Raw genomic sequence first — 24,235 nt, 5'->3', positions numbered from 1 at the left:
TTGAGGTGTAAGAAAGATAATTTTCCTAAAGCCCTACAGCCAGAAAATGGCTGATCCAGTACTTAAACCAAGGTTTCTAAAGAGCTATAATGAAAGCAGGTAGCATGGCCCAGAAACTAGGGGAATGACAGGTTAAATCTAAGTGGCGGGAACAGACATTTATGAAAAGTGAGTAGGCTGCTTTAGTGGAAGAGGAAATTCGAGAGAGGACTTAGCAGACAGAGTTAGAACAGAGTATGAGGCAGAGAGAAGGAGGTCTGGAATGTCGATCCAGGTAGCAAATATTCTGCTTTGTCTATCATGTGTTTGGGAAGAAGATAGGAACAGAAGATAGGAGCTTGACAGCTCCATAGTTGTGGGCTGTTGTTGTTGCTGTTATTTTTAAGAATAGCCTGGTAACAAAGAGAATGAAGAGGAAGAGTCTAGTAGTAGAGGACTGATCAGGGGCTAAATCCTCAGCTGTAGAGAAGGATGGGGTGTTTTCAGGTATTTTCCAAACTCCTGAGGGTCACAGCTACAGGTCCACTTCCCAATCTCACCACAGAGCATGGGGAGAGACTAACACTCCTCACCAATCTTTCCCCACAGACTGCAGTATTTCCACATCCACACAAGCTAACAAAGCCCTTTGGAACCATGAAGATTTTTTTCCGCTACCAGACATTCAGATTCATCTGGCTCACAAAGCTATCTGGCCAGCGCTTTCACAAAAGTCACCAGCTGGGGGCGCCTCTGACTCTTGCCGACTTCGAAGCCATAAATCGCTGTGAGAGATCACTGCCTAAGAACTTTAACTTTGCTGGGGATGTGCTGGACCAGTGGTCCCAAAAAGAGAAGGTATAAGATGACGGGCCTCCTTTAAATGCTCGGTGTCTACCTAGCTCTCAGTTTTCCATTTCCTTGTTCTCTGGCCATTTTTAATTCCATTCTGTCATACCTTTTGGTTTCCTTTGTTTTCCAATTGCCCTTCTCTCTCTCCAGGGAAGAACTTTGCACCACAACTATGTATGGCTGTCTTCATCCTCAGCCCCCCTCATCATGGTTACTCAAGGAATTATGCCTCTTTCCCCTCGTTTTCCCCAAGTTGAACATAGCAGCTCTTTGTTCTCCAATTCTTCTGTTTGGGTTGGTCACAAAAAAACAGTAATTTGAGCTTTGTTTTAATGAATAGTCGTTGGTGCAGAAGCAGAGGTTGAGAAGGAAAAAGCGATACATTTTATGAAGTGTTTAGTGTATCCCCAGGTCAGGGTCCCTGCATACTGACCTCCCACCCCCAGTCAGGCATTAAACTGAACACTTTACTTATCAATGCTTACCAAAGTGCTCTGTGAGGGCCCGTGCTTCAGAATACATACTAGATGTACAAGGTACTGAATATGTGGAGTTAATTCTTCCTAGTAAATAGAATGGACAGTCTTCCTTCAAATCCATTGTTTTTAGCATCTCTCTTATATTTGATACACTCACTTTTGAACAGAGAGCACAGGTAGAAGATGAAAATCTCTAGCTAAAATGTAGGGACATATTTTGTTTTCAGTATACATACTTATTTTTCAGTAATTTTTAGCAAGTTCAGTAATTTTTACCCATTATGGTGGTATTAATAATTAAACATATTTTCCTTCTTAAGTAAAGTATTCAAGTAAAAATGAGTCAACAATGTAAAGAAGAATACAAAGAACAATAGCACAAGTGTAGACAGATCCGGAACAATAGTGATACTCAAACGACGAACGATTGAGAAATACTGATCTGTATTATTTCATCAAATCCCCATCACCACCCTGCAGATAAGGGGGCTGCCGATAAGGAACTTAACCTCACAGAAGTTAAGCTATTTATCCAAGTTCACCAGTTCAAAGGTAAATGAGCCAGCTTCTGATCTTACAGAGCTTTAATCCATGGGATAGGGATGCCTCTATGATATCACAAAGTTTAATGGAATAAATGGGAACGTGCATACAAAGCTGCAGGAACCCAGAGAAGTCAGGAGAAGAAGTGGGAGAAAAAAAAGACTTGACCAAAGAAGTGAAATGAGAACTGGGCTTCGAAGTATTTTCCAACTAGGGAAGGTAAAGGGAGCCTTCCAGATAGGGGAAGAAAAGGGGAGTAATATCTCCCCCAATAATACAGAAAGCAAAGAGATTTTACAGTACAGACTTCTAGAATCACGTATAAGAAATTTGCTCCAGAAAGCAATCAAGGTCCTTCCACAAAGGCCCTCCTTCTTGTTCTCGGTTACCTACGAAAGCCATAGCTTGGCCTTTGGGGTAAAAAATAAGTTCCTAATCAGTCTTGGTCCATTCATTTTGGCTTTTGGTTGGAAGAGAGTCTAACTTAAACAAGAGAGAAATTTATCAAAGGGATGTGGGAGAGGTCACAAAATTGGGTTGGAAGCTGAAGTTTTCACAAGGACAGGAAGCAGGAGAGATGCACAAGCACCAAGAGCTAATAGACAGATTTTGCTCCAGCCATATTCTATATTTTTGTTCTTCTCAGAAAACTCTAAATCAGGGACAGAAGGTGTGATTGGCCCAACTTGGGTCACAGGCCCACACGCTGATCAGGGAAGGACGGGCACCCTGGTGGGTTGTCTCAACAAGGCGGTATTTGATAGAACAGTGGCTCCCCCACAGACAAACTGGGTTCTGTTACTGGGCTCCACCAGCACAAGTGCTGAGGGAAAGATACTGAATATGTCCCATCTGTTTGATGACCACTCATTCAAGCCTTCTCTCCTCTTTCCCATGTGCCTATGCATACCTAGACAGGAGAGAGACCAGCCAACCCAGCCCTGTGGTGGGTGAATGGCAAAGGGGATGAGGTGAAATGGAGCTTTGGAGAACTGGGCTCCTTGTCCCGAAAGGCTGCCAATGTGCTCACCAAGCCCTGTGGTTTAGAGAGAGGAGACCGAGTAGCTGTGATTCTTCCCCGAATCCCAGAGTGGTGGCTCATAAACGTGGCTTGTATGAGAACAGGTCAGTGCCAATATTTAACATTTCTAAATCATGCAGAAACAGAAAAAGACTGAAAGTAGAGGTTTTTCTGAATTGTTAGTCCTAACTGAAGTTATGCTTACAAAGAACAGAAAAACTGGGTTGAAATTAGAAGCAATCATGATGCAATAATAAAACACTACCTCAAGAGGTAAGGATTACTGATGCCCATTTTGCGAGAAAGGAAACTGATGTTCAGAAAGGTTAAGTTTGCCCAGAGTCACACAGCTAGAAAGCTATGCAATTGGAGCTTAAACACAAAACTCTATTAAAGCAAATGTGTGTACCAATACCTCTTTGCAGTGCTGGTTATGATGTGTTCATCCAGATGCTCCAGAACTTACTTCTCTGAATACATGTGGATTCTCCCTGACATAGCAGTACAAAAGGAAGAAAAAAGGACTTTATAACAAAATGACTTTTAAGACTAAAGTTGTAGATTCCAGCTGGAAAACCTTTGCCTCTTTCCAGAAAATTAATGTATTAAATGACACATTTTCTCTCACAGTAGTAATTTATAATGTACCCCAGTAAAATTTCTACAGAACTCTTTTCCTTTCTAGGACAGAGTTCAAGAAACCACGGCCAATGAGTTGGCCATTTATTTTTGTAAATAAAGCTTTAAAGTTTTAATGGAATACAGCCATGCTCACTCATTTACATATTGTCTATAGCTCTTTTTGCACTACAACAGCAGAATTGCTAATTGAAATAGAGACGGTACAACTCACAAAGCCTAAAATGTTTACTATCTGGCCTTTTACTGAAAAAGTTTGCACACACAACAAAAATGTTTATAAGTCAATCAAAAATAAACAAGAATACCAAAGGATATGCTACTATACAGAACACAAAAACACTTGTTGCAATATCATTAATAATAGGAAAAAATGGAAACAACTATATAGGAACTATTAAATAACATAAAAACTAGCTGAGAATAAAGTTTAGTGGAGGTGTGGTTATTGCTAATTGAAATTATGATGCTTCAATTTGCTGGAATGTCATTAAAAGAATAATTATAAGGATTTCATAATAGTGTTGAAAAATGCTCTCATTGCCAATATTACATAAAAATGGCAATATATAAAATTCTTTTTACATTCACTATAAAAAGGAATTTGCAAATGTGAAACCAGTTATGGGTTGGAAAGAGATTAAAGGTTTTATTTGTCATAAAAATATACTAATATTACTTAACATAATGTATGCCATTGGTGAAATGCTGAGATTAAAAACAAAACCACAAGCAGAATGGTCAAAAATATACAATTAATTAAATGTTAAACAAGTGCCTGAGGATTAAGTTTTCAACTTCAGAATAATTAAATCTCAGTAAACACTGAGATACTAGTACTATGCACCACATAGCTAAATACTTTGTTTTTGCTGGAAAGCATGAAAATCTGAAATTCACTAGAAGAGAACTTTCTCCTGACCCCCAAGCTATCCATTGAATACATCCACATCACAAATCCCCCAAGAGTACTAATAATTTCTGAGCCACTAAGAACAAGTGGTTTTCAAAATAATCTTATATTTTTATGAGTGAATGATGAGATATTTTCTTGATTAACTTCCTTATCACATCAAATATTTATTCATTTTCTCAAGAGGGGATGACATGTAAGAGCTTTTAAAATATATTCAGTAATTAAAGTTTCCTTGCTAGGAATTCAACTCCATATCTTCCTATATAGCCTACTTCAGGGAACTCACCAAGAAATAAGGAGTCTGGTCTATGACACAGGTCTTAGGAGTCTGGGAAGTATATCTTTGAATCTTGGTTCTGCCACTTACTTTACAGCCCCTGGGCTAGTTGTCATCTGTCTGCTGGGATTAATTTTAAGTGAGATACCAGGCATATATTACATACTCAATAAATGGTAGTGACTCTTTGTAATGCTTTACATACATTCCACTTTGTTGCCATTGATCTGCTTTAGAAAGTGCAAACCACTTTCCCTCTGTTTTTCATCTAATTCCCCCACATATGTTCTTCTCATAAGGAACTAGTGCTTTAAAATCAGGCCCATCACAGGCCAATGTTTAGAATGATGTGAAACTGTGGAATAAATTAAGCATTGCCAAAGTAGTGTAGGCACACATCAATGAACACAGACCACTGAGAAAACCCAGGTTTGAGGGCTGACTCTTCCACTTGCTTGGCTCATATTCCGTCAAATGGCAACAACTGGATTGATTTACATGGTTGCTTAGAACAGTGGTCTCCAAGTATTTTTGGCTATACAATCTATCAAAAAAATTCTTGGGACACATATACTCCCATCTGAATATAGTTATTTAAGTTTCTACTTTGCTAATACAGTATGTATATTATAAAACATATACAAAAATGAGATAAAGTCATAAACAGAATTCCATATCTCCAATAAATTTTTAAAATTCTAATTTCTTCTCTTATCCCTAGTGGCTTATCTTGCCAAACTCATTTGGAAACGGTAGGTTCAGATGATTGGATGAACTGATATTCATGACAATGTAAACCTGTAAAGTGCTGTAAAATGTAAAGTACTGTTTAAGTGTTATATGACAATGACTAAAATGGTACATAATAATAGCTCACCATTATGATGGCTCATGGTAAAGAATCATCTGCCAATGCAGGAAATGTGGGTTCCATCCCTGGATCTGGAAGATCCCCTGGAGAAGGAAATAGCAACCCACTCCAGTATTCTTACCTGGGAAATCCTGTGGACAGCGGAGCTTGGCAGGCTACAGTCCATGGAGTGGCAAAAAGAGGCAGACATGTCTTAGCAACTAAACGACAACAGCATAATGCTTACTATATGCCAGACTTACTATTAGTTTCCCCATTTTACAAAGAAGGAGAGGAAGACACAGAGAGATGAAGCAATAAGTTCAAGGTCACAAAGCAAGTAGGTTGCAAGAATGGGATTAGATCCAGGGACTGTCGGACTCTGAAGCCAGTGCTCTAAGGATCTCTCAGAGATCAGGGTCCTGTGGGATGTCCCTGGAGACCAAGACAAGGGTAGCTGAAGGTTAGATTTTGCAGCTATTTGCCACGCAGGCACGAAGCCCAAGTTTCCACAGTCCATGGTCTATCCAGAGGCCTGTCTCTTTCCCAGGGCTTGTCTTCATGCCAGGAACAACCCAGCTGACAGCAAAAGATATCCTCTATCGGCTACGTGCATCCAAGGCCAAGTGCATTGTGGCCAGTGAGGAGGTGATCCCAGCAGTGGAATCCATTGTGTCTGAGTGTCCAGACTTGAAGACCAAACTCCTGGTGTCTCCACACAGCCAGAATGGGTGGCTCAGCTTCCCAGAGTTATTTCAGTGAGTATTTTCCCCACATCACTTGCAGTGCCAGCAATAACACCAGTCACAACTACATCTCAGAGTCTCCTAGCCTCCAAGGACTCTTGCCTACTGTGGGTTGATCCAGGCTCCTTCTCAGGAAAAAATCACCTAATAAAAACGTTTTAAGGACAGAGAAAGGGGTGTAGCTCTGCTTCCATTTCCCTCCTTTTCACCAGGGCTTGAGATGAGTGTCCTACCTGACTTAGCACTTGCCTAAGTCCTGGAGCACGTCTCCCACAACTCTCACTGCCTTGACTCAGGCCACCGTTTTCTTTCCTTAAATTGGTCTACCTCAGGGCTTTTGCACTTGCTGTTTCTTTCTATCTGGAATGCTCTTCCCCAGTCCTTTTCACAGTTGATGACGTCCTATCAAATTTCAACTCAAATGTCTTATCCTCAGTGAGACTATTTCTGACCACCATGTCTAGAGTAGAGTTCCAAGCTAGTCCACCACATCATCCTGTTGTGTTCTTCATAGTACTCATCACTATCCAAATATCATATCCACTCATTTGTTCCTGTATTTACTATCTGTTTTCCTCCTCTGCAATTGACAAATGACGACCCATAGGCCAATTCTGGCATGGCACTCACTTTTATAAAGTTGTGTTGGAACATGACCACACTCATTTCTGTACATATTGTCTAGAATGGCTCTCATCGTATAAGAGCAGAGTTGGGTAGCTACGGCAGAGACTCTGTGACCCCCAAAGCCTAAGATATTTATTATCTAGGTCTTTACAGAAAAAAATTTCCATCCCTGTTCTAAACAGTAAGCTCCAAGAAGGCAAAGGCACTGTTTGTCTGTTTGACTGATCACTCTATTTCTAGTTCCTACCATTTAGTTGGGCCCTAAGAAATGCTTGCTGAGGACTGAACAAAACAGCACACTTAACCTCAGTTTTCCTTATATGTAGAATAGGGATGCACATGTCTGAAGTGTTGTTTTGAGGATAAAATAAGCTAATAAGCAAGAAAGTGCTTCCTAAACTGTAAAAAAGGGGGTAAAATGTTTATTAAATCTATTATCCTTCAAAGAGCTGTTAAGTAGCTTATGTTTTTTTAAAAAATACTTTTGATTAACTTATGAAAAGAAGACATATAAACTCTGTTGAATAAAGGTAGTTTCCATTGCTGGAATAAAATTTTACTAGTAATCAAAACTAAACCCTGTTGGTCAAACCCAAAATGTTTTCCCACAGCTATGCCAGAGAATGTTGTTTGTGTCTTTCATAAACTGAGTACCTCTGGATAAGTCAAGTAACATCTCTAAAACTCTGTATCTTATCCATAAAATAAAGATAGTATAGTATCTACCCCAATGAGTTGTGTAAAAATCAAATGTGATGAAGCATGTGAAGTTTTTAGCATAATGCTTGGCACAGAGTAATCACTCTGTAACATTTATAGTAATTTATAATTATTATTAGTCTCAAGTTAACAAAGCCATTCAGCAGTGCAGTAATTCCCTAAGGTAGTATTATTCAATTGAATATGCATATTCCTCAGTAAAATATTTTTAACACACTCCCCTAATACATCTGTATTTATTTATTTATAAATTATATACATGTACTTTTGTGCACCAAACAAATATAAAAAATAATTATTTTAAAGAATGAATTCTAAAATACATGTAATTTGAAATTCTATTTTCTTCTCATCCCAGTCATCTTGCATACACTCCTAGGCAGCAAGTTCCCCCACTTTCAAGACTCCTGTCCTAAACAACTCTGCCACATTCTGTTGAGTCCCCAGAAAACCTTTAAAGCATCACAAAATCCACAGGAGACAGAGAACTTTGAACTCACATGAATTTCAAATTGAAATTTATACATTTGGGGAGTGTTTTTCCAGGTAAAGGGAATCCTCACTTCAAACCAACAACTTTGGAGTGTCATAACTTGACAACCGACATGGATTGTTTCTCTGAAAGCTAAGGAAAAGAGAGCCATAAATTGCCTACAACTGGCTGTTCTCTCAGAAAACCACACACAGCCATAATTAGGACTGTTTCCTTTGGTTAGAGTCAGTCTTCTGGGAGTTCACTTTAAGGCTTCTCACTCAACTTCTGTCTCCCATGGATAGACGTTCATGAACATTTTCCAGAATATTATACTAGAATGGAGAAACAGTTAAAATTATGGGCCTGACTGATATTTCTCTTTTCCTGTCCTAATAAAAAGGACCCTTCCCTTCAGCTCAAGACCCTGGATTCTGATCATAAGGGGCTTAAAACAGTGTTCCAGGAAGAAGAACTATATGAACAAAAGCATGGAGGCAAAGAAAATCCCAGAATGTGCAAAGAAAGGACTGCAAGCAGTTTGGGGTGGCTAGAAAAGGAAACATGAAGTCAGAGAGGAGGTCAGAAGAGCAAGCAGAGGCCAGACACTGGCTTCTCATATAAAGAGCTGACTCTTTGCGGTCCCATGGCCTATACAGTCCCTGGAATTCTCCAGGACAGAATACTGGAGTGGGTAGCTGTTCCCTTCTCCAGGGGATCTTATCAACCCAGGGATCAAACCCAGGTCTCCCACATTGCAGGCATATTCTTTACCAGCTGAGCCATTAGGAAAGCCCAAGAATACTGGAGTTGGTAGACTATCCATTCTCCAGTGAATCTTCCCAACCTAGGCATAGAACCAGGGTCTCCTACATTGGAGGTGGATTCTTTACCAGCTGAACTACCAGGGAAGCCCAAAGACTGAACATGTATGCCAAATTTTTAACTTGACCCTATGAACAAGGGGTCTGGAGAGGGAACTGGCAACCCACTCCAGTATTCTTGCCTAGAGAATTCCATGGACAGAGGAGCCTGGTGGACTGTGTTCCATGGGGTCACAAAGAGTCGGACACGACTGAGCAACTAATACACACATGAACAAGGGAAGCCAATGAAGAATTTTAAGAAGTGAAGTGTCAAGGTCAGTTTCCAGTTTTAAATAGATTGCTCTGGCAACTGCATAAAAAATAAATTTAAATAAAACCAAATTGGAATCAGAGAGACCATCTGAAAGGCTTATCTAGGGGAGCAATGATGAGATTCTAAGTCCAAGCTCTGATGAGTAGCACTGAGAGAAGGAGGCACGCTAAAGAGAGAACTAAGAGGATTTGGAGACTGACTGGACATGAAGAATGAAGGCAGGAATCTTCTACTTTTTAACTCGGATGACTTAGTGGGTGGGATACTATCAGCTGGAGAAAGAGTTTAAAGTTGTGTGCTCAGTTGCTCAGTCATGTCTGACTCTTTGAGACCCTACAGACTGTAGCCTGCCAGGCTCCTCTGTTCATGGGGATTCTCCAGGCAAGAATACTGGAATGGGTTGCCATGTCCTCCTTCAGGGGATCTTCCCAACCCAGGGATCGAACTTAGGAGTCGAACCCAGTCTCCCACATTGCAGGCAGATTCTTTACTGTCTGAGCCACTGGATTGGGGGGACTAAGACCAAACAAATGTGTAGCAAGTGGTAGATATTTGAGTCTCAGGTTCAAGGAGGTAAGGATATAAATCTGGAATTATCAGCATTTAATCAGTTCCAAAAAACTGATTATATATATAACTCAGGTATGCAAAGAAAGACACAAGTCATACAGTGGAAACACTGCTTGAAAATCTACTTGTCACTCACAAATTATGTTTCTTTGTTTTAAAAATCAAAAGCTTTATATCAAAAGTTTTACATACTAGATTAAGAAGCATTCAAAGAGAGCTGGGAATTTTTGGTTTGTTTGTGTTTGCTTGTTTGTATCAGATACTGTGATGACATTCCCCTTTCTGCAGTCCAACACATACCAATTTCACCATATATTTTACTGAAAAAGTAAATACAATTGAATGGTCTATTTTTATTTGGGGAGGGAGGACAAGGGGTGGGATAGACAAGTTACCAAGAAAACCACATTAATATTTCATGAAACTATATTTGACAATATAGTGTGTGTTTATATCATTAATCCTTACTGTTTTAAAATTTCAGTGGCAAGCTTAATTTAATTAGGATGGATTAAAATGGTATCATCAACTCTGTTTCCTTCAACTTGAGATATTAAAAAGATTATATGTGAGTTTCAAAAATTCATAGGTGTTCTCAGTTCAGTTCAGTTCAGTACAGTCACTCAGTCATGTCCGACTCTTTGCAACCCCATGAATTGCAGCACACCAGGCCTCCCTGTCCATCACCAATTCCCAGAGTTCACACAAACTCATGTGCATCGAGTTGGTGATGCCATCCAGCCATCTCATCTTCTGTCATCCCTTTCTCCTCCTGCCCGCAATCCCTTCCAGCATCAGAGTCCTTTCCAATGAGTCAACGCTTCGCATGAGGTGGCCAAAGTATTGGAGTTTCAGCTTTAGCATTAGTCCTTCCAAAGAACACCCAGGACTGATCTCCTTTAGAATGGACTGGCCTTCCAAAGAACACCCAGGACTGATCTCCTTTAGAATGGACTGACTGGTTGGATCTCCTTGCAGTCCAAGAGACTCTCAATAATTGGGTATCAAATACTGAGTAACAAACCAACTCAAAAGTTAGTGATGTAAAAACAATCATTTTATTTGCTCAAGATTCTGTGGGTTAGAAATTCATGTAAGTCTCAGCAGAAGCAATTTATCTCTGCTCCACATCAGCTCGACTGGAGTTGGAGGATCCAAGTGGGTTCACTCATAAGTCTGAGACTTTGGTGTTAGCTAAACATTTCTCTTCTCCCACGCATGCCCTGTCTCTCCAGCAGAACAGTCTGAACATTTTTATGTGGTGGCTGTGTTCCAGTGAAAAGTGAAACTACAAAGCCTTTGTGGCTTAGGCTGAGAAGTTGCACAACTTCTGTCATGTTCTGTTGGTCAAAGCAAATCTTAAGACAGGCCCAGATTCAAGAAGAGAGGACACAGGCTCCATTCCTCAGTGAGGCATGCCTGGATGGAAGGAATTGTTGGGGCTGTCTATGCAGACAATATTACGCAGATATTATTATCAGTTAAAATGCTCTTAATTTTAGCAATAGAAGGCCCAAGTAAGCATGGCTTAAACAATACAAATTTATTATATTACAAATAAGAAGTACAGAGGTAGAATGGAATGAGAGTTGGTTAATTCAGTGTTTTTTTGAAGATAGCATGGACATAAATTCATTCATCTTTCTATCATGCCATCCTCAGTGTGGATGATAATCCCTCTTGTGATTCCAACATGGCTAGGCTAGTTCCAGGCATTAAGTACTCTTGCAACAATATCCAAAGGTCAAAAAGCAAGATGAATGGGGTAGGGGCTGGCAGTATTCCTCCCTCATCACTCTTTAGAACAAGGAAACATGTCTCATAAAGCCTTTAAATCCCTTTGACATAATTGCATCATATGCCCATTCCTAACTCAGTAACTCAGAGAAGGCAATGGCACCCCACTCCAGTACTCTTGCCTGGAAAATCCCATGGGTGGAGGAGCCTGGTAGGCCGCAGTCCATGGGGTTGCTAAGAGTTGGACACAACTGAGCTACTTCACTTTCACTTTTCACTTTCATGCATGGAGAAGGAAATGGCAACCCACTCCAGTGTTCCTGCCTGGAGAATCTAATGGTCTAGTGGTTAAGCAATTAAGTTTTTATGCCCTCACTTCCAAGGGTACAGGTCCAATCTTTGGATGTAGAACTAAGATCTCACAAGCCACACAGCATAGCTGTGAAGACCCTTTAAGTTTTCCTGAGAAATTTCTCTCAGGGAGGCTTTGGATTACGTTCTGGTGTCAAAAAGGCATAAGCAGCAAAGCAAAAGAAATATCAGAGTTAAACTGTTCTGCCATGTTCAGTCATCATCTTGGGGACCATACTTTACAGAACTGCCTCTGCAGAGCATAGTTGTGTGGAGACAGAAAGTCAAGAACCAATGGCCATTTATTTCACCAGTGGGACCACAGGCTCTCCCAAGATGGCTCAACACTCTCAGAGCAGCCTGGGAATTGGGTATACCCTCTGTGGAAGGTAAGGAGGAAAACTGGTTTTTTTTTTAAATTATACCCCGAGTTGCCAACATATATATCCAATTGCCTAGTTGGCACCTCTACTTGGATGGCTATTAGCTATTCCGATGAAACATCTACAAAATAGAACTCTCAATGTCTTAATTCAGGAAATTGTACCATCTAACCAACTGGTCAAGCAAGAACTTAGAAACTGACCTTGATTCAGTCCCCACAACAGCATGTCTGGCTCCTTTTCCTTTTGGCCACATAAATTTGCCCACCCAGAAAGGCCTTCCAAGATGTCATAAAACTATCACATTACCCTATTTCATTTTCCTCATAGCATTTATCACTATTTGAAATTATGATATTTACTTAGATACTTATTCACTATCTATCTCCCTAAAACAAGGGCAGAAATCTGGTCTTCCTTGCCCTCTGCTATAGAACAATGTCTATCATATAATATTTGCTCAGTAAATAGTTGTCACCTCAGTGGACAAACTCGGAAAACCATGCCAAACCCAGACTCCCACTCTACTCTCAGACTACCTAAGATTCTGAAAAGTCCTCTAACAAGAATGAGAGGTAGTACCGCTCAGCCGGCCGTGGGGCTTCTTTCGACCCTTCTCCATAGCCACTGAGGTTCCAAGGCAAGGCTGTTCCTTAAGGACACAAATTTGTTTACTTTCCTGTTTCTTCGTTTTATTTCAGCTTGGTCTTCTTGTTGCTTCCCCATATCACTTAGGTATTGGCTAGACCTGAAGTCCACAGATATCATATGGAACATGTCTGACACTGGCTGGATCAAGGCTGCCATTGGCAGTGTGTTTTCCTCCTGGCTTCAAGGAGCTTGTGTGTTTGTGCATCGGATGGCCCAGTTTGACACCGATACTTTCCTGGATGTAAGTCACTACTTCAAATTACATATAGTTAGGTTTCTCTCATCTTTCCCCAAACCAGAGAGACATGATTCCTCAGAATGCAGGACTTCTTGGGCTTAAGAAAATCATTTCTTTTTTAAGAAGTAAAGTCTCCAGAGACTTGGCTTTAAAATGTATTTAACAGAGTGAAGAAGGAACACCCACAACGCTCTTAAGCATAAGAACCCCTCTTGTGCTTCAAATTGTTCAGGATTTGCTAGTATCTCTAAATCAGTGGCCACCTGAGAGTCTGGTTCTAAATAACAGATTAAGTCTCAAGCCTAAATAAATCTTTGGTTTCTGTTTCAGTGAAACAAAGACAAGAGTTGATAAATCCGAATTCCTGTGTAGAGGAGATTGAGGGTGGTGTCACCTTTCTCCCAAAGTAGCGCCTTTCATTCTCCCTCCACCCTGTGCTTCTCACTTTGCTAATTCTCAGAACCCAATATTCTTAGCCAGCAACAGCTAGAATGAGATATCAGATGGCTCCAGTTTCTTTAGCCTTTAGAAAAATGTGATTCAAGGCCAATTATTTTTCAACCCCATGAATGATCAATCAAGTTTAACAAAATGCTTATTATTAAAAACACCACACCTGTGTGTGACTAAAAGCTATGCTCACCCTGTTATTTTGCCAACTGGTTTGACGGGATGGTTTGTGAGTTTCCACAGAAATTTAGAGTAACATAAGAACTTGGGTTTCTACATCAGATTTGTAAAGTGACTTGAAGTAGATAAGTTAATTTTACAATTTTAAAACCAACATTTATAAAATAAGAACATTTTATTATTTACAAAATATTCTCTTTCATGAAGTATTAAATGTGTTATAATATGTAATAGAAATATTTAACAATATATTAATATAACATCACATATAATTATAACATTATTAGTATTCTTATTTAGTATATTCAGAGACAAAATGAGAATAAATATTAAAGTAAAATATTCTTTTTATAAAATATTAAATGTGTAAGATTTAAATATATGTCATTGACAAATTATATATTAATATAATATTGATATATGTTTCATGCAATATTAAATACAAATATTAAAATTGTTCTCATTCAGTTGCTAAATTGTGTCTGAACCTTTGCTACCGCACTGACTGCAGCATGTCAGGCTTCCCTGTCCTCCACTATCTCCCAGAGTTTGCTCAAACTCATGTCCATTGAGTCAGTCATACTCTCTAACCGTCTCATCCTATGACACCCTTTTCTCCTTTTGCCTTCCATCTTTCCCAGCATTGAGGTCTTTTCCAGTGAGTTTTCTCTTCACATCAAATGGCCAAAGTATTGGCACTTCAGCTTTAGCATCAGTCCTTCCAATGAAAATTCAAGGTTGATTTCCTTTAAGTGTGACTGGTTTGATCTGTTTGCTGTCCAAGGGACTCTCAAGAGTCCACAATTAGAAAGCATCAGTTTTTCAGCACTCAGGCTTTTTTATGATCCAACTCTCAGATCCATACATGACTATTGGGAAAACCATAGATTTGACTAAATGGATGTTTGTCAGCAAAGTGATGTCTTTGCTTTTTAAATATGTTGTCTAGGTTTGTCATAGCTTTCCTTCCAAGAAGCAAGTGTCTTTTAATTTCAAGGCTGCACCACAATTTGAAAGCATCAGTTTTTTAGCACTCAGCCTTTCAGATGGTCCAACTCTCGCATTCATGCATGACTACTGGAAAAACCATATTTTTGACTATATGGACCTTTGTCGGCAGAGTGATGTCTTTGCTTTTTTAATACATTGTCTAGTTTGTCATAGCGTTCCTTCCAAGATGCAAATGTCTTTTAATTTCATGGCTGCAGTCACCATCCACAGTGATTTTGGAGCCCAAGAAAATAAAGTCTGTCACTGTTTTCATTGTTTCCCCATCTATTTGCCATGAAGTGATGGGACCAGATGCCATGATCTTAGTTTTTTTAATGTTGAGTTTTAAGCCAGTTTTTTCACTCTCCTCTTCCACTCTCATCAAGAGGCTCTTTAGTTCCTTTTGCTTTCTGCTGTTAGAGTGGTATCATCTGTATATCTGAGGTTATTGGTATTTTTCCATGAAATGATCGCATGTCAATGAAAGAAAAGAGGAGGTTGTAGACATCAGCTCCAGTCATTGCCTTTAATTAACCACTGCTGATATGTTGTCTTTCTCCATCATCCAGACGCTTACCACTTATCCCATCACAACCCTCTGCAGTGCTCCCACCGTGTACCGGATGCTTGTGCAAAAAGACCTTAAGAGGTATTTGGGCAGAAATCTCCATTTGAACCACAAACAAAAGTTATAATCCAGCAACACAGATCTCCCCTTTTCAGTACAAGATAGTTTCTCAGTCTCACCATTACTGACATTTTGAACCAAATAATTCTGTGTCATGGAGTGCTGTCCTTGGCTTTGTAGCATTCTACCTCACCTCTAACTACTGTTAATCTATATCAGTAGGACTTCCCTCTCCATCAGTGGTGATGATCAAAAATGTCTCCAGACATTACCAAGAGTGTCCTAGAGGGCAACCTCCCACCCCTGGCCCCCAGCATCCCCAGTTTAAGAATCACTGGGAAACCCTGTAGGAACAACAGAACGTTTTTCCAGAGACAACAAGAGTTCTGTAATCCCAGCGCTTTCATCACCCCACCCTAAAAAAAACAAAAACACACACACATCTATATTTATACTGCCTTGAAGTTAATAAAGTCTTATGACTTAAAGCTTATATTCAACTTAGCCAAATCACCTGAACGTTAGGTGAAGTTGCAAAGTATATTTATTTAACTAACATGAATTTAATACATAAGGAGAGAGAAAGGAAGAAAAATTTAAGTCATTACAGTCACCTGCTTCTCCCCTAAACCTGGATCCTTCAAGGACAAAACAAACAGAAAAAAGGCATCCTTTGTTCCCCCAAGGTGTGGATGTCTAGGAGGGAGATAGCTATGAGAAACAATAAAGGAAACATGAATCTTCCCTTTTCCTAATCAACTCCTTGTGGCCCTCAGAATGTGAACGTCTTGCTCAAATTTTAAGATTAATTCAAGGACTTCTATTCTGAATAGGCACAATTCATATTCTACCAAACCCTCCCTCCCATTATGGACCTCACTATGTTACAATTGAGCTGTTCCAAACTTTCTCACCTGAACCTGGTTGGGCAATTGAGTAGTAAGCCACTGGTTAAAAGCTCATGCTACAAAGTCAAATGGGCGAGACTCTGCTCCTAATAGTGGATCGCAATCACTCAAGAGGAACTTGCTAAGGCTCCCTTAACTCCATCCATAAGAGGTATTTAAGAGCCACCTCACGGGTTGTGGTAAGAATTCAACAACAGCAGCATGTTTGTTGAATGAGATACTTGACAAGTGATAAGTGTAGAGTACAGATTATTCAACTCTGCTGTTTATCATCTGGGAGGGCTTGGGCAGGTTCTTTAACTTTTTTCAACCTCAATGTTTTCATCTGTAAAACAGAGTTTGTGAAGATCATGAGAGTGCTCCATAAGCCCTTGTAACGTCATAAATGTTCAATTAATATTAGCTGGCATAGTTCTTGGCTCTTAATAAGTGCTTAATATCATTATTAGCATTTTCTCCAACACTTTCCTCTCTTGAATAACCTGCTAAAATGTAAACTCTACCAAGAAACTGTTTTGATCATAACATACCCCATGTGCCTAGAACGTCTGACAAGAGTAGGTGCTCAACAAATATTCTCTGAGTGAACTTTCCTAAGACTTGCCCTTCCTCACTGTTTGCTTGTTTCCAATGTCCTAGTTATCTGGCAATGAAAGTCACTCATGTTCTGCTCCCCAAAGACCCCAGTGAAACTCTCTCTCCAGATATAAATTCAAGAAGCTGCGGCATTGCTTGACAGGAGGGGAGCCACTCAATCCAGAGGTGCTGGAACAGTGGAAAGTGCAAACTGGATTGGAGCTGTATGAGGGCTACGGACAGACAGAAGTGGTATGTTTAATGGAAAAAGTTTAGCCTTTCAACCCCAGGACTGTCAACTCAGCCCCTGAAGTGTTTCCATCATGCTCTAAATTGTGATGGTATTTCCTAAAACTTCTAAATTGCCAGACTAGATTTGACTGAAGGGGAATTATGATTATTCTTGGCTTTCCTGCCCCCTTCTCACACAGGCTAAGTCTCAGAGGTGTTAGAGATTGAAGAGGTTCAAAATTGAATAGCTCATCTTTCCAATGCACTGGAAAGGACCCCAGAGAGTCCCAGTGGGGCTTAATAGAACTTAAGGTGCACTTAATGGTACTCAGCCAAAAGGAGTGATTTTCAAAGTATAGTCCCCAAACCAGCAGTATCAGTAGCACCCATGAATTTGGTAGAAATACAAATTCTAATACCCCAGCCTCTCCCTGACCTGTGAATGAGAAACTTGGATGGAGCCCCAGCAATGTGTTTTAACTGACACATACTCAAGTTTGAGAACTACTAGTCTCAAATAATATATTTTGGAAGATGAGCTCAAATACTTGAAAAATCAGTCAAAACTGGGTCTTGGATTTCATTGTCATGATATATTAATAGCTACAAAAAAATGAATTTTTACATAGTGACATAAAATATATTCTCTTAATAGGGAATAATTTGTGCCAATCAGAAAGGACAAGAAATTAAGCCAGGCTCAATGGGGAAAGGAGTACTACCCTACGATGTCCAGGTGGGTAATACCGAACTGGTTCAACAAAGAAGAGAGACTATTTCAGGTTTCTGCTATTTGTTACATAACTATTACTAACCCAGTTTCATTTTGTGAAAAGAAAGTTTTCGGTACCAAAATTGTTTCTTTCATTCTAGATTATAGATGAAAATGGCAACATCCTACCACCTGGAAAAGAAGGGGAAATTGCCCTCAGGCTAACATCTACACGACCCTTCTGTTTCTTCTCTGAATATGTGGTACAAGAATGTAGAACTTTAATAGACTTTAATAGAAAAGGTGGTATAATAGGGAGTCATATAGACTTGGGTCCCACATGTTTTGCTATGTAACCTTGGACAAGTCACAAAATCCAAGTCTATTTCATCAGCTGTAAAATGAAAATATATATATATTATCTCTCTCCTAAGGATTTTGTAAAGATTAAACTCTATGTGAAAGAAACCAGCTACTTTGGTTGTCCTCAGAAAGGACACCTGGATAGGCTTTAGGGGGTGAGGGGAGGTAGATATGGGGTGCATATCTATGGTGGCATAGATAATATTTTTTACTATACTCTTGTATTATTTTGTATTCTTTACCAGGAACTATCTTATTAAATTTTTTTTATAAATAGAATATGAAATGTATTAGTCACTTCATGGGTGCCATACCCCTTCTTCTGTTCTGCTCAAACTAATCCCCAGTGTCATGTTTGATCCATAGGACAATCCAGAGAAAACTGCTGCCACCATAAGAGGGAATTTTTACGTCACTGGAGACAGAGGAGTGATGGACAGTGATGGTTATTTCTGGTTTGTTGGCAGAGCTGATGATGTCATCATATCCTCTGGGTATGTACATTTGGTACTTTTAGAAAGCCACAGTTTACCAAGGGAATCTTCTACTTAGGTGTAGATATCAAAGGTTTCTTTTCCCCTGCTAGGTACCGTATTGGGCCATTTGAAGTGGAGAGTGCACTAATTGAGCACCCAGCGGTTGTTGAATCAGCTGTTGTCAGCAGTCCAGATCCAGTCAGAGGAGAGGTAGTATGAATGTCACTAATTAAAGTGGCAATCTTGTATTTTCAAGTTGCCCATCTAGCCACTTTAAAGAATGAATCAAAAGTAGTCATGTAATACTCATTATGAGACATACACACGGCAGTATGTACTAGGCAATTAACTTTACAAGTGAGTTGTGTACCAAAGGGAATGTTTTAAGATTCTTTTAGTAGCAAATGACAGAAACTCAACTCAAACTGACTTATATTTCTTTAAAAAAAAAAATCTATTGGCTCACAAATCCAAGGGTCCATGTGATGTTAGCAAAACTTAGTCTCTCTCTATTTCTTGCTCTGCTGTTCCTTATGTTGGCACTATTTGGGCAGGTACTTCCCACCTGATGGTAACAAACTCCAGATATACTTAACAAATTACATCTTAGAAAGGAGACAGCTTTTTGCTGTCTTTGCAAAGACTCTTTGCTGTCTGGCTCAACCTGGATCATATGCCAGTCATTGGACATAGGAGTTAGTGTCAACCCCATCAGAGAGGTAAAGTAATCCTTCATAGGCAAATCAGGGTGCTGTTACTGAAAAGGGAAGACCAGATACTGCACAAGCAAAAGCAGATTTTACTATATGTATGATTGTCGTGAAATTCAGACTATACGTTCTCACAGAAACAGTGCAAATAGGAGATTGTGACCAAGTTCCCAAACAAATCCCACAATCCTAATTAGGACGCAATGAAAGGGACTTCAGGGAATGACAAAAGTAGCCTTAGTTTTTGATGTTCAGTTACTCAGTTGTGTCTGACTCTTTGGGACCCCATGGACTGCAGCACACCAGGTTGCCCTGTCCTTCACTATCTCTAAGAGTTTGCTCAAAATCAGATCCATTGAGTCAATGATGCCATCCAACCATCTCACTCTCTGTTGCCCCCTTCTCCTCCTGCCTTCAATCTTTCCCAGCATCAGGGTCTTTTCCAGTAAGCTGGTTCTTCCCATCAGGTGGCCAAAGTATTGGAGCTTCAGCTTCAGCATCAGTCCTTCCAATGAATATTCAGTGTTGATATCTTTTAGGATTGACTGGTTTGATCTTGTTGCTGTCCAAGGGACTCTCACGAGTCCTCTCCAGCTCCACAATTTGAAAGTATCAGTTTTTTAGTGCTCAGCCTTTCATATGATCCAACTTTCATATCCATACATGACTACTGGAAAAACCATATTTTTGACTATATGGACCTTTGTTGGCAAAGAAATGTCTTTGCTTTTTAATATGTTGTCTAGGTTTGTCATATTGTTCCTTCCAAGAAGCAAGTGTCTTTTAATTTCATGGCTGCAGTCACCATCCACAGTGATTTTGGAGCCCCAGAAAATAAAGTCTTTCATGGTTTCCATTGTTTCCCCATCTATTTGCCATGTGATGGGACCAGATGCCGTGATCTTAGTTTTTTTAATGCTGAGTTTCAAGCCAGCTTTTTCACTCTTCTTTCACCTTCATCAAGAAGCTCTTTAGTTCCTCTTTGCTTTTTGCCACTAGAGTAGTGTCATCTGCATATGTGGGGTTATTAATATTTCTCCTGGCAATCTTAATTCCAGCTTGAGCTTCATCCAGCCTGGCATTTCCCATGATGCACTCTGCATGTAAGTTAAATAAGCAGGGTACAGCCTTCACAGACTCCTTTCCCAATTTGGAACCAGTCCATTGCTCCATGTCTGGTTCTAACCGTTGTTTATTGACCTATATACAGGTTCTCAAGAGGCAGGTAAGGTAGTCTAGTATACCCATCTCTTTTAAGAATTTTCCACAGCTCAGTTGTGTCCAACTCTTTGTGACCCCATAGACTGTAGCCCACCAGGCTCCTCTGTCCATGGAATTCTCCAGCCAAGAATACTGGAGTAGGTTGCCATTTTCTTCTCCAGGGGTTCTTCCTGACCCAGAGATCAAACCCAGGTCTCCTGCATTGCAGGCAGATTCTTTACCATCTGAGCCACTAGGGAAGCTCCAGCCTTAGTTCTAGGAGGAAGTCAAATAGTATGGAAGAGAGAATTTTCTTTTCTTCATGGAAGTTTCCTATATACTCTATGTCAAAATTTCAAAAACACTTTGCTTATCAGCATTCCCCCACATCTCTTTCTGTATTCCTGGCTCAAATTATACGTGACCTTCTGTGGATCCCATACTCATACCTCCAGTATCACCTCCATGATCAATGGATCCTGTTGTCCAAAATACTTTTCTCCTGTCACCAAATTCTCCTTCTCTCAATATAACTAACTTATTTCAGCTGAATATCAGAAGTAAACATGAATTAGAATCAATGTATGAATTGTTAATAATTTATATTCACCTCAGTTAGTGGGTTTTAAGTAGTATTACAAAGAGAAGCAAAAAGTATCAGGCAAGAAAGACTTTTTATAGTAGATCAGTCCTCTCTGAGTCAATCTCTCAACATACACACTTTCTCCATCAGGCCTCCTCAAAACCCTCTCAAAACACATATTCTCTAAACCTCTAACAATCCTCTACTACTTCTTAAGTATGATGGAATAAGTGGCTACCTGTCAATCAAGGACTGCCTATTTAATAAACAGGGTTAGTCTGGTTGAAATGTTAAATACTAATGTGACATGAAAATAAAATGAAGCCTTTAGCTTTATTGAACCACTGCATTCCTCACTTTCTCAAACCATTTATCTGGAATTAGATCTCAAAACCTCACTGTATAGTTGTATTCAAGCTTTGTTCATAGGTGATCTCCAGCATATGCATGCATTACTCAACCTACTATTAACAAACAATTAAGTATTGGTGTTCAGCATTGATTCCAAACTCTTTGATGTGTCTGAAAAAGAAATATATTGATATAAATTGATTTTTTCCCCCCTACAGGTAGTGAAAGCTTTTGTTGTTTTATCTGCACCCTTTAAATCATCCAACCCAGAGAAATTAACTCTTGAACTTCAGGATCATGTCAAAAAATCAACTGCACCTTACAAGTATCCAAGAAAGGCAAGTATTGTGCCCAAAAGTTAAATGTGTTACCAAATAAGTATCTAAACTAGTAAGTACATATATTAGCTTTTGATGTTATAGTAACTCATTATACAAGTAGAAGACACCTGTTTCAACTTTAGCTCTAAGAATTTTGATTTAAAATACTTTATATTAGGATACTACAGATATTTGAAGAAGTAGAATCTTTGGTCACCTCTACAATACTAAGTAACTACTAAAGATCCTTATCAGACTAATCAGTCCCATTTCATATGAGGAAAAAAAATAGTGGCCAATTGTTTTCAAAGACAGCACATGACTTATCTATCATAGTACTTTTGGCCCACTATACCTTTCTAAATTCAAAGCATGTGACTTTAAATATTAAGGGATCAAATTCAAGGGACAGGAAGAAAATATTATCCAAAGAAACTGGGGAATTTTTCCTGAAACCTCCAAAGGAGGGGTTTAAGGACAACTCTATATAAAGACACACAGATGGCACTACAATTTCCTTCTTGTCCTAGAATCCTATTATTTGATATTGACTGATCCTCTACATGAGAATTGTTTCAATTGGCATCATTTCAGCTAAAAGGTAATTTCAACCTAAGCAACCTAATTTCCATTCAGTTCACTTAATCAGTGCCTAGTTTCTTTTCATAAATGTTTGAGGGCATTTTAAAATACAGCAGTCATATCTTGAGGGAGAGCAAAAAGTATTTTACTGTTAAGTCAGGGCCTAAGTAGAAAATTGTATATACTCAAAATTATCTTTAAAAAACCTCCCCAGAACTTCCAGGACCCAGTTCTTAAAAGGTCAAAAAAAAGAGAATTAACTTGATGTTTCTCTTTGCGTTTAGCTGTGGCCTCCATCTCCCTGGGGAAGTAGAGACCTAGGTCTGGTTTGAATTAGAGGAAGGCAATAGAATAAAGGGACTGTCCTGTAAAGCAAACCAGCATTAAAAACCAGCATGATGGAGCTCCACTGTCACCTTTATATATAAACAGAACAGTTTCTGGTGACCAAGACATTCAATTAGCTTCACACAACAGACACTGAAAGTCAACAGACAGTTGATCAGACACTTAAAAGTCACATGCTTTACTAGTGGGGATAGTAAATGATCAAGTGTCTCATAATATGTTTTTCTGTTAACTAGGTGGAATTTGTTAAAGAACTCCCAAAGACAATCACTGGGAAAATCAAACGCAATGTTTTAAGAGACCGTGAATGGGGTCGAACATAGCCTGACAAGAACACAGCGGCATTAAGCAGTGAACAGGGCTGCTTTCTTTTAGTCCTTGCTTCCCAATAATTGAGTGACTACTCTCTTAAAATGCTTACGATCTTTCCTGGTTGAAAAACTCTACTGAGGTTTTGTTTTGCACTTCGCCAAAAAATAAGTAAGTAAAAATCTAAAAATATTTGGGAAGAAAATGATGATGACCAAACAACAAAGGCAATGATAAATGGCTTGTAGTGTTTAAAACAGGACTCAAATGATTAATTAGAAAAGCATAATGGACAATGAATTTATCTTGTGCCTGATCTTTTCAAAATAAGGATTAGAGCTATTCTAAGAGAAATGCTCAAGACACAATTTCTTCTACTTAAAATCTTTATATGCTACTAATTCTTTAAGGTGAATAAAAATACTACTCTTAAAGTAAGGACTCTAAAGAATTCAAAAGTCAATAAATGAACTTAATTAAGTACTGTACTATATACTTCATTTTGAAGCAAACTTACTGTAAAATATCTAACATTTGAATTAGACATAAATGCTTAAAAGTTTTTAGTTATTGAAGAGAAACTAATATTTGTATCTTTACTTTTTGGACAATGCACATGACTTTTAATTCATAATTTGACATAAAAACATCTATTATGATTAAACTACTTTATAATTACAATTATAAAGCAAGAGCTTTACTAAGAGGCAGAAAGAAAAAGTAGAGACAGAGAACACTAGTCTTTAGGGAACTAATTTTATTTTTCTGAAAACATTAGGAACTATCACACACACAAAAAAAAGCTGAATATCTGGCCATATCAAAAGCAAAATACAAGTAAAAATAACATTCAGAAATCATATTTAATCATAGAGAAATATGTTTTAAAATATAAAATTTAACACTTTCCTCCATAAAGCAAAACAAGTTTACTAAACCACAACACTGAAGTGGAGTTAAGTAATTTTTTAAAATAAAAATCAAAAGAGAAAAAGTACTCCATTCCCACCCTGGAATCCCATCATATATAAAATAATATGCTCAAACGTTAGTGGAAATAAACAATTGGTAAACTTGAAAATAAATCTTTCAATGAATGAACTCAGATTCCAACAGAACACAGTACT

General features: G+C 38.9%; 1 protein-coding gene across 1 annotated transcript; it reads left to right on the top strand.

Moving 5' to 3' along the window:
- The first annotated feature begins 636 nt into the window (after positions 1-636).
- LOC138075361 (acyl-coenzyme A synthetase ACSM4, mitochondrial) lies at positions 637-23,122 on the top strand. The gene is made up of 13 exons (XM_068967068.1): positions 637-837; positions 2,768-2,978; positions 6,107-6,314; positions 12,165-12,308; positions 13,038-13,194; positions 15,381-15,460; positions 17,052-17,175; positions 17,810-17,890; positions 18,028-18,129; positions 18,596-18,723; positions 18,816-18,915; positions 21,768-21,887; positions 23,036-23,122. Exons 1-13 carry the CDS (start codon positions 637-639, stop codon positions 23,120-23,122), a joined length of 1,743 nt encoding a protein of 580 aa, XP_068823169.1.
- Positions 23,123-24,235: the final 1,113 nt, after the last annotated feature.

This window comes from Capricornis sumatraensis, chromosome 3, assembly GCF_032405125.1.
Source record: "Capricornis sumatraensis isolate serow.1 chromosome 3, serow.2, whole genome shotgun sequence".
Taxonomy (NCBI): domain Eukaryota; kingdom Metazoa; phylum Chordata; class Mammalia; order Artiodactyla; family Bovidae; genus Capricornis; species Capricornis sumatraensis.
The sequence above is the reverse complement of the archived record's forward strand: the minus strand, read 5'-3'. Positions and strand labels throughout refer to the sequence as shown.

Excerpts from the sequence above, each read along its gene's own strand:
- LOC138075361 (XM_068967068.1), top strand. The coding sequence starts at position 637 with ATGAAGATTTTTTTCCGCTACCAGACATTCAGATTCATCTGGCTCACA. Across the intron at positions 6,315-12,164 it reads AGCTTCCCAGAGTTATTTCA|AACTGCCTCTGCAGAGCATA; the intron begins GTGAGTATTTTC and ends CATACTTTACAG. Across the intron at positions 18,130-18,595 it reads GTTTCTTCTCTGAATATGTG|GACAATCCAGAGAAAACTGC; the intron begins GTACAAGAATGT and ends TTTGATCCATAG.